The sequence below is a fragment of the Lipotes vexillifer genome, unplaced genomic scaffold (assembly GCF_000442215.2).
Source record: "Lipotes vexillifer unplaced genomic scaffold, Lipotes_vexillifer_v1.1 scaffold689, whole genome shotgun sequence".
Lineage (NCBI taxonomy): Eukaryota > Metazoa > Chordata > Mammalia > Artiodactyla > Lipotidae > Lipotes > Lipotes vexillifer.
Genome location: NW_006772359.1, coordinates 1,968,178 through 1,979,608, shown reverse-complemented (window position 1 = coordinate 1,979,608; position 11,431 = coordinate 1,968,178). Strand labels below are relative to the sequence as shown.

General features: G+C 40.4%; 1 protein-coding gene across 2 annotated transcripts in view; it reads right to left on the bottom strand.

The window, feature by feature from the left end:
* The window catches only part of TIAM1 (TIAM Rac1 associated GEF 1), a 149,296-nt gene that overhangs the window by 33,946 nt on the left and 103,919 nt on the right, over positions 1–11,431 (bottom strand). For both annotated transcript variants that reach the window (XM_007447422.1, XM_007447423.1), the window contains 2 exons: positions 10,910–11,013; positions 1,198–1,377 (listed from right to left, as the gene is read on the bottom strand). In XM_007447422.1, coding sequence (XP_007447484.1) covers positions 1,198–1,377; positions 10,910–11,013 — 284 coding nt within the window. The remainder of the gene's footprint in view (positions 1–1,197; positions 1,378–10,909; positions 11,014–11,431) is intronic.

Below are 11,431 nucleotides of genomic sequence, written 5' to 3'. Positions count from 1 at the left end.
TGGAGCGGCTGGGCCCGTGAGCCATGGCCGCTGAGCCTGCACGTCCGGAGCCTGTGCTCCGCAGCGGGAGAGGCCACAGCAGTGAGAGGCCCACGTACCGCAAAAAAAAAAAAAAAAAAAAAAAAAAAAAAAGTGAATGTATGTGGCTGTGTTCCAATAAAACTTTATTTGTAAAAACAGGCAGAGAGCTGGATTTGGCCCAAGGACCATAACTTGCTGACCTCTGACTTAAAGACTAAAACAGATCATACTATTGTAACATGGAACTAAACATAACTAAATTATACAGTTAGAGGAGTATATCATTATATAATTATCATAACTAGATGAATTATATAGTTATAGGAATGTATTATAAATTATATAGTGTTGAAATAACTTTCTAGGCCCAAGATATAGCCATTTCTGCCTGGGGTATCGTGTCAGCAAACCTAAATTTAGATCATTTTTGTGTGCCTGTCAATACACCACTTGACCAGAAGGTAGTATATCTACTCAGCCAATTTCCAAATGCCAGGCCAACTCTGGGCCTTCTCACCCCAACCAAGGCCCCAGCCAATCAAGTACTGTCTATTTGTCTCTTCCTTGTTCTTTATTCTTTACCCTATGAAAGCTTCTTGCCTTCTGTTCCATTTTGCAGTTCTACAAAAGGAGACTGTCCACTTCATGAATAAAGTTTTTATCACTTTTAAATTGTCTTCTTTAACCATTTTTAAACAGTAGTTGTATGTATTATAAATTATATAGGAACAAATGATACAGTTTCAGGAATATAACTAAATGTCAGAACAAATGATAACACAAAACAGACCTGATATCTTTCTGCCTAGATTCAAAGTAGATTGTGAAGATACTACTACTTGAATTTGTCAAAAACGAATTCAATTTTAGTATAAGCTCAACAACATATTTAGAAAGGTCAGAAGGTTCACTTAACATCCACCATCATCTCCTTTCTGAGTCAATCAATCAGTTATTTATATCAGTGAAGTGCTATAAGAATAGATATGCTTCCATAAAACACAAAAGGAGATCGTAACATTCAGAATCAAGGCCAGATTCCATAGGAGAGACCAAGATACACTTCAAGACCGTGATCTGGCTTTGCTGTTAGTCAACATCAGTATAAACACAGAGGCTGCATCCTTCCAAAGGATGGGAGGAAGGATGCAGGAGGGAGGGCAGGAGAAGACGTACTTTCACATAGGTGCGCTCCGTCTCCAGAAGCTCACAGATGACCTTGCGCAGCTTATCGGCGTCCGTGAGCTGTCTCATGGTGGCCAGCTGAGGACCGGCAGAGTCCTGGGGGGAAGGGCTCGGGTCAGAGGAGCTCATCTCGTGCAGACTGCGGCAAAATGCGGCCACCTGTTCCGTGCTCTTCAGAGCACAGTTGAAAAGGCAAGGCAGACGAAGTTATCCCTCACTAGAGAGACTTGTCTGACATCTGTCCCTCCTAAAGATGTTCCTCCTAGTTAATGAACTGCCACACATGAATCACATCTCTCGTTTCCCCAAATTGCTCCACACATCTGAGAGCTCACTGAATGCTCAAAACAACCATAATAACAACTGCTGACATATACTGAATGATCACTGCATGCCAGGCACTGGTCTGATTCATTTAATCCTCCCACTTGGTAAGTGAGGGCTATTATCATTCCTATTTTACAGCTGAGACAACAGAGGCCAGGAGAGGTTAAGTAACTCATCCAAGATTGCACAGCTCGGATCTGAACCTGGCTCAAAGCCTGTGTCCTTAATTACTCTGCAAGAAGCTCTCCAATGAGGAGAGGAAGATACGGACAAGTGCATTTCACCCAAAATACAAGGGTAATTCATTATCAGACTCTCAGTTCACTGCACTATACATATTTACTTTGCAAAGCTGGAAGATGATTTTATAAGCAAAGAGTCTTCTGTCTCTATTAAAAATTGACACGGAGGCAACTCTCTAGATAACAACAGATATATGTATATACGTATATACATATATATATATATATATATATATATACACACACACACACACACATATATTTTAAGTTTCTGTCTCTCTAGCTTCTCCAAGGCAGAAAGATTCCACCACCACCAGCACCCACCACCTCCCCTCTCCTCCAACTAAAACTAAGGGGCATTGACCCCTGAAAAAGACCTCAATAGGAGAGCTCACTCCCCACCCAATCTCTGTCCAGGATGATTCAGGTGGAAGTTTGGGAATCTAGAATTCTAAAATTCCAACTTTTCAAGTTATGCAAAACAGTTCTTCAAAGCAAGGGTTGAAGATGGACCACTGAAAATCCTGTGGAATCAGTAATTCCCCACCTTGGCTGCATGTAGAAATTACCTGGGGAGTTTTTAAACCTCCCAATGCCCAGTGCACCATCCAGATCAATTCGATCAGAATCTCTAGGATGGGATGCGCAAGTGTTAGCGTTTTTTTAAAGCTCTCTATGGTATTACTCCAAAGGCTATCTTGTAGTACAACATCTAGTTTATTAGTTTATTAGTATTTGTTCGAATGTACCACTCTGCAAGTGTCTCATGCATATCTCCTTGCATATCTTCTTGGACTGCTCTGCCCTGTTTCTATTGTTCAGTTCACCCCTAGGCACAAAGTATTTCCAATATAGACCTGCGCAGATAAAGGATTACTTTCAGGAGTGAGTAGGTGGGTATCCCACCTGCTCACTCTTGAAAGTGAACATCCTGAGAAGACCATCCTTCCAAAAACAACCGTTGGTGCAAAGAGCTGAAGGTCAAGGCTGGCATTTTGTGGTAGGCAGAGGAACCAAACCAAGTGTATCCCATGGGGGCAATTCTTAAACACAGAGGAAGGTAGCTAACATTAGCATGCCTTCTCCTCATTAGCATACTGCCTTTCCCTCATTAGCATAGCCCAAAGGGAAGGAAGCCCGGAATAAAGACAGGACAAGGACATGGGAAGTCAGAACTTAACAAGGATGCATTAGCAGCAATGTCATGACAGGAAAGAGCAGAGCCAGGACCCAAATCCACGTAATTATTGATCCAATTTTCTTATCGTTACCCAGCTTATTTATTGCTAGCACAGATCCTGGTCTTATATGCCGGGATGTATTAGTTACCTGTCAGTGGCACTGTTAAATGTTCCCTACGGAATCAGTGTGTCAGACACTCACTATCCCCACAAAGAATTCTCCCTTTGGTGACTGATGAAAAACTCACCAAAATGGGCTGAACTGTAAAGCATATGACTTATAACCCAATAAGGCTGTTAAAAAAGAAAAACTACTTTTCAAAATCACAGCCTGTTTCAGTAGAAATAAACTAAACAGTTTGATTTAGTTATGTTAGGGTTTTACAAACTCAGTGTCATCATTAAATATAAACAGTTAAATATGGCTTTGTCCTAATAATTAAAAAGGAACAAGTAGGTCCATTTTAACAAAAACGACCACATGCCTTTTAGATGATCTCATGATAACTGTAAAAGGCAACTGCATTATAACATAGACATCATGGAAGCGGGGTTGCGCCTCACCAAATGAAAATCCCATAGAAAGACAGTGATCACAGCTGACAGCTTAAGTGCCCTGCCCTCCAGCTAATCCCAAACTCTCCTCTGTCACTTTGATTTCTCACTCGTCAAAACAACAAATGTATAACTGGCACCTTCGCTTACACAATGCTTTTCTAAATGTCCCAACAATAACCACAGCTGCCTGTCATTTACATGCAAATTAATAACATAGCTATTACTCATGATACCTAAATCCATTCCCGTATTCCCTTCAGAGACACAGGAGACCTTTCTGCAGTTTTACCATTTAGACAAGTTGCCATGAGAACTCCAATGTCCTCACAGATTACACCAAAGATGTCCCACACTTTAAGAAAAAGGCAAGTTATAACCTTGGGACTCTGACATATCAAAGGCAGGAAATTCAAAAGACATTTCCCTTTGTGCTCCCAATTTGCACCACGCTGACTTGTTGCCATTCTCAGCAATATCTGGCTCGAATAATGAAAGGCATGACATGGAGTTTCTGGGTTTTCGTTCCTTCCGTTTCACCATAAATACTTTAAGGTTTCCATTTTTAAGAGTGTGAGTAGGGTTCCTGACTTTGCCTATGTCAAGTCCACCACCTCTAAGGTTCAGTATTCTGAGTTTTAAGCAGGCCCATCGGGAAAGCTCAGGTTAGTGAGATGTGGGCCAGGGCTCTAATGCTCTACACCTAGCCATCTCCTACCCAACCTCCCATCAAACAGCCAGGCTCCCCACCTTCTTCCTGGCACACCCCTCCTGAGCCAAGTCCTGGACTATATTAGGAAATACCTTTAGCATCCCAGGGGATACCTAAAAATATCCTTGAGTCCTCTTCTGAGAGCTCAGAGCCTTAGGCATCCCTTCCTTATAAGACAGAGTCTTCCTCAGCTAAGACAGATTTATCGGGGGCTGGGGGGAAAGCAGTTTCCCCACTGGCAAGCCCCTTCTCTGATTCAAGTTATAAACTCTCAGGTTTATCAAGTTATAAACTCTCAGGGTCAATATGGACATAATCTTTTTACTGTCAATTCCATGTTATCTAAATAAATAATAAATAAATTTAATAAAATAAATAAACAAAAAGACACAGAATAACAGGTTATATTGTATATATCGTCAAGGGGTGTTATTTATAAGGCTCTTAATGAAATTTTTGCTTGGAAACAACTTCAAAGGATATCATCAAGTTTGAGAATTTTGTTTTACTAAAATATTACCCCCCAAAAAATGAAATGCAGGTCGTCTTTAGAATACCTCTAACCTAGAGATTTTACATGTTGTGGCCCAGTTTTTAAGTCCCCCTGCCCCCATACTGTGGCCAAACTTGTTTGCATCAAAACCTATTAGGACCTGGGGTCGGTGGGGCGGTGGGGGGAGGGGGGGAGATGAACTGGGAGATTGGAATTGACATACATACACTATTGATACTATGTATAAAATAGATAACTAATGAGAACATAGTGTATAGCTCAGGGAACTCTACTCAATGCTCTGTGGTGACCTAAATGGGAAGGAAATCCAAAAAAGAGGGGATATATGGATTCGTATAGCTGATTCACTTTGCTGTACGGTAGAAACTAACACAATATTGTAAAGCAACTATTGCTCCAATAAAAATTAATTTAAAAAGACCTATTAGGAGCTTCTCCATGTAGCTTGGCCAGGATATAGGATGCAGAAGGAGTTGAGTGCAGTGCTTTCCTCACTCTACCACTGAGTGATACATGGCATCCTGGTCATTTACACATCAAGCACTGTAGCCCAGAAAGAGAGCTGCCATGAGAGGTCCTCAACATAACTCCTAAAAGCCAAGTTTCCTGGAATCGGTACAAGTAGCAAAGGATTGCTGGAAAGAAGACAGACACAGTTTCTCCAAGTCCAAACCTCTCCCCGTTTGAGGACTGCCATCAGTCACCATGGACACAAAAAGCACTTATGGGCATTTCAGAGCTGCCAGTTAAAACTGTTAAAGGGTAGCAGAGCTGTTCTACTGTCAGGATGAAGAGTTACCCACCCAACGTACAGAGATGAACATGACAACTGAAGGAGGAAATGGGCTCGTTTACTGAGGTCTGCATGAAGTTCAATGTTTATAATATCACTTTCTTCCTGGGGAAGATGAAAAGAAAGTACAAAAAGAGGGGGGTAGGCTTTCAAGTACACACTACCAACCCAAGCTACCCAGCTGTTAAAGCTCTTCCTGTTATGCAACCACTAAAGGCAATTTCTATCTCGGGATGAGTTCAGAGTTCTAAAACTGTCCTTTGAGTCTGACCGATTTAACACTTCCCACAGATTTAAAAGGGGCCAGAGTGGCCTGAAATCTTATAGTCTTTATTTAAGCTTTTTTGGGAAACAAACACCAAAGTAACATATTCCATAATTTCAGAGACCCTCATATACAATGATAACCCCTATAGTTCTCTGGCATCTTTTTGGTCTCCTTTTGAACGAACTTTGAAGAAGAAATATTCCATAAGGATAAAGGCTTGCTTGAGTAAATCAGGTGTACTCACCGTCCAAGTTCAATTTCATGAAGTGACACAAAATCTAATAGTCAACAGACTCTGATATTAATATTTAACTATTAAAAGGTTTAACATGATTTTAAATTATTCCTCCCCCTTAACCCACTAAAAATTTTTCTTATTAAAGAGGCAACAATTACCGTAGGAATTGGCATACACAATATAGGTCAGTTGACATTAAATCATCAATACATTCCCTGGGCCAACGCTTGTAAATCCACCTGCTTCTCAAGTAAGCAGAAATAAAGTCAAAAGAACTTAAAACTTTATAGGAGGCAAGTTGAACATTCTTCTTCCAGAAATGCTTGCTGAATACTTAGGCTACCCGATTGGAGGTGGAGATGGGGAGACTTATCACACATATAACACAAACATGTTCAAAATCTCAACACCCAAAAGAAAGAGGGAAACATTCAAATGACTTTTAATTTTAAAAATAATAATAACAGCCCACCTTTCTGTCATTTAGAAATGAAAAAACAGATACGTGTAAAGATTCTTGGCAAACTCGACTTCACTCCAACTACTGATGCCCCCCACTCCCATGTTAAAATGTATATTCTCTATCAACAAGGGGATCTAAATGGCAGAAGGCTGCAATATGGGGACATGGGACAAGCATATCACCATCATTTTGAACTGGGAAACAAATCAGCTAGAAGGTCGTAACATACACAAAGGCTAGCAAGATAGAATTCAAACAGTGCTCACCAGGTGAAGCGTCCGATATACAGAATCACCGGACTTGCCACTGTTTTCAATCCTGGGCTTGCGCTTTATTTTCCACAAAGCAGACATCATCGGGAAGGTATTCTCATGATAATTCTACCTCCTGACACGTTCCACAAAGAAACAGAAGTTTCTTAAAATACTCGGAGAGCACCAAATGCCTTCTGGCTCCTGAGAGAGCATCCTGCCATGCAGACAGCCCATGCCGGCTGTGCCACGAAGACCTATGGCTGCATCTCTACAGAGCAAGGACAGCGACAGCGCGACCCGACAGCAGCCCCCTCTGCCCGTCAGTGCCCTCTGGGAGGGAGTCAAAGGCTAACCGATAAACCAGAATTTATGCTTTGTTTTCACCTGGCTAAACAGCAGAAGTTCCAGAAAGGGAGAGCCAGGAGGCAAGAAAACAATGCAAAAAAAAAAAAAACCCGCCTCCCGGGGATGTGAGCGTCTCTACCCTGCAGACTGAGATCAGCTGATTGGCCTGCATCCTGCACTGCACAGGAATATTAAACCCGCCCGGCTCAAACTTTGAAGACACCCCTCACAGAGTTGAGAGCAGACACTGAAAACCAAAACATTTTTTTAACAGTTCATATTTTCACAATGTCCCCCGAATGCTTTGTTACAAAAACCAAACATTTCCAAGACAACAACAATTTGGATTGAAAAGAAAAAAGAAGGCTTTCCAATTGGAAATGCTCTGAAAATGATTCTCATACATTGGCTAAGTGGAAAACAAAATCACAGCTGCCAGGGGGTCTGGAATGCATGATAGGACTGCCCGGAGCTAATTAGCATTCGTTTCCAGAGACAAGAGTTTTCAATTAGAAGCAGGGAAGCAAGTGGGTGGGGGGGTGGTGAGGAGGTCCTCTGAGGTTGTCACCCACAGTCATAAGAGGAAGGAGGTGGCTTACAAAGAGAAAGGCCGCCAGACTGTCCCTGCGGTGTGGAAGTCCCACGCCCCAGCCCCGTGGATGTGACAGTCCCGTGTCACCACGGCTCAGCAACAAACTCACAATTACCTACTTGCTCAACCCCCGAAGACCACGTGCTGCAAAGACTGCCATCTAAAAAAAATTTGTAACAACACACAAAACTCCAACATGCATTCTCCTTATCCTGCCCACTGTTTCACAAAATGATTCATTTAGGAAGAGCAGCAAAAATATTAAACAAATAAACAAACAAAATCGACAGCCCTCATGTATTCAGCCAGAATAAAAAATGATTTCCTGTTTTACTTCATTTATTCATTTGTTTGTTTATCTATTTATCTAGTTTTTACATTCTACACCCAGCCTGGTGCATTCAAATTAAGGCTAAATCATCCTTCCACTTTTAGGCAGCTTACAACTTAACTATGAATGTTTGGTTTATCCTCAAGAAAAATGACACACTGATATAGAAGCCGCATCAAAAGATATTGATCCTTAATCAAGAAACTTAAGATATACACTTGCTCTTACTTTAAATCATGAAAAAAGACACGAAGCTTAAGCGTTAGAAAAATATTTCACGAAGCTTAAGCATTAGAAAAATATTTAAGTGGCTAATGAGCATACAGTTGCCTCTTAAACAACTCGGCGGTTAGAGGTGCCGAATATTCTTGCAGTCAAAAATCCACGTATAACTTATACCCCCATATAAGTAGTTCTTCTGTATCCACGTGGTTCGTCCGCATCCACGGTTCCATATCCGTAGATTCAACCCACTGCAGATCGGTAATACTATTTACTATTGGAAAAAAACCCACATATAAGTGGACCCTCACAATTCAACAGCGTGTTGTTCAAGGTTCAACTGTATATCTAAACTGGCTTATACTATCACTAATTAATTACTTCCTTCCTTTTTTGAAACCTGGTATTTAATACCAGACCTTAACAATCTGGCCAGAAGGTCGTTTTAGCAAAGCAGTTAACAACAGAGAGCCTCGTTTTGTCATCTCAGAGCTGTGTGACCTTCAGTAAGTTGCTTAACCTCTCTGTTCCAATACTGTCACCCATAAAATAGGGGGAATAACAGTATCTATCTCTCAGTGGTATTGTGAGAATGAGATAGGTTAATATGGAACAGCATCCAATATATACAAGACACTACCTAAGTATTCGCACTCATTTATTACTAATAACAAAATCATTCACATAAAGAAGATAAAATCTGAATCAAACCAACATCAGGAGTATTTTCAGGTACAGAATCACACAGTGCTCCGTACATCCAGTCTATAAAAAAAGGATTGTGAACCTATGGTGTCAATGAGTCCACCTTATGATCTTTAAAAATACTCAGATCATTACCCAAACTTGTCAATAACTTCAAAGATATTCTCCTTTATGAGAGCCTACCGTGCATTTCTACAGTGAAATCCAGGAACAGCATCGCCTGCTCCTATACTTGACCCTGGCTGTTCCAGGCACGTTTCAGGGTCTTGTTCTCAGGAGAAAGAACCATGAAATCAGAGAGGCACCTGGGATGAGTCAACAAAACCCTGGGGCCTCTTCCTTCCTCTCTGCTGCCAGAACCCCATATTATAGAGGACCCTGTTTGGGACTTCATGACTCACTATATTTAAAATGGAAACAATCTCTCAAACTCCACAAAGGGAGTGGAACACGACTATTATAGTGAGGTAAAAATGATCCAAGTTAAAAAGTATTCAGAAATAAATGTCTTAGATACAGGAAAAATAACTGTACTCCCAAATCAAATTAGAAACTGAGAATTAACATTTTTAGTTTAATAATAGAACAATTTAATAAATAGCCTTCAAAATATCTTACCTCACACGGAAATATCTGTTTCTCTTGAGGGCCACTCACCCTCCCCCACCTCCCCGAAAAAGTAGGTAAAAGGCCACAAAAATAAAAAGTAACTTTAAACAGCTTTTGTTTGTTTTTTTTTGCCTTTAAATGAAACATACATGTTTCCGTTTACTGGCTTTTTAATTAATAACCAACAACATAAAGGCTTTCAGTCTACAAATATTAAATTTATAAACCTTAAAATTACTTTAAAATATTAAATTTTATACTGTGCTCAACTTAAGACACTGAGAATGATGATCCTATGATGGCAAAAGAGAAACATATGGATAAAAGCAATGCTGAAGATAGTCTAACATATGCACTCAAGAAGGTCCTACAAAGATATATAAAGACAAAAAGAGACAGAAAAGTATACACAGACAAATGCAGGTTTTTCAAATAATCATTCGGATTTGAAGAGTATATTTCCATTATCAATATCAGTTATATTTTTGACCCAGCCAATCATCCAATTACTGGACAAAGGCAAGAATCACCTGATATTGTAGATGAGAAAAACAAAGGTATAATTTAAAGTTACATGATTTGCTCAGGTTAAGTGACTGGTCAAGGTCAAGCAAAAGAATAGGAGACAGACAGGGGGACCAACATAAATATGTCAACGACATTCTGAAAACAGAAGACGAATAAATATGGACATAATCACATATCACTGTTTTTACTGGGGAGGGGTCTTTCAGATACAGGTAACAGAGTTTTCAAATTGTTATACTCTGGAGACTGTGATGAGAAGAGGTGATTGACACATAGAACTCTTTAGGAAGTGGAATAAAAGCATGATGAATTATGGAAAACAAATTCGCAGTTGCACCAAAGAGTCAGGATAAGAGCTTTGTCACAGTGCTCAACCAGGTAAGAATCACTGTATTTGGATTAAACAAAAAGATTGTTTCTTTCCTTTTAATGAAAAAATAGGTGGCTCACCTTTCACAAGAGCTAAACAGAGATAATGCAAAGGGAGTTTGTTATAGAAACCATGAGTAGCAAGAAAGTATAACAGACCCAACTGTACACATTTTAGATGCTGTTTCATCATACATATATGGAAGCATAAGAAGGAAACAGGATGAAATGAGACTTTAATTCATTAAGAGTGAGCTCTACCCTATATTCTCACATACGGGTTTGTTCTCAAGACTATAATTTGGATTTCATATCCTATTTAGTGACATCTCAGAAGTAAAAACACTTTGGTCCCATGGAGGGGCCTTCTAACCACATACAGCTGCAGAGGTGACGTGTCAGCTGTGATTCTTTGGTGGTTCAAGACATGGGATGTGCAAATGGAAATCTCTCACCTTGCTGCTGTGATCAGTCTCATCTGAGGATTCCAAGTCTGGCCCTTCAGTCTCCTCCGGAGCACTCTCAGGACTACTGCCCTGCTGGCTGCAGAGGCTATGCCCTGCAAGGTGAAGTCAGAAGAACACATGGGTCAGCACGTATAGTCATTGCTATAAGCCATGCCAGTGCAAGGGCGTATGGGGTCAAGCTCATGACGTGTACATATATTGTTAGACGCTCCAAGTATGTGCTCCATGATCTTGGTTCAATAAATGTTAGTTTTCACTGTTTTTATTGTTACCACTATTATTATTATTTTATAACAGTATATTTTTATTTCTTGTAATACATATTTTATAATACACAATAATTGCTGTGGCCTGAATATTTATGTCCCCCCTCAATTTCATACGCTGAAGCCCTAATCCCCAATGGGACTGTATGTGGAGATGAGGCCTTTGGGAGCTAAGTTGGTTTAGATGAGGTCTTGAGGATGGGCCTCCACCAGAGCTCCCCTCCTCTCATGTAAACAGAGAAAA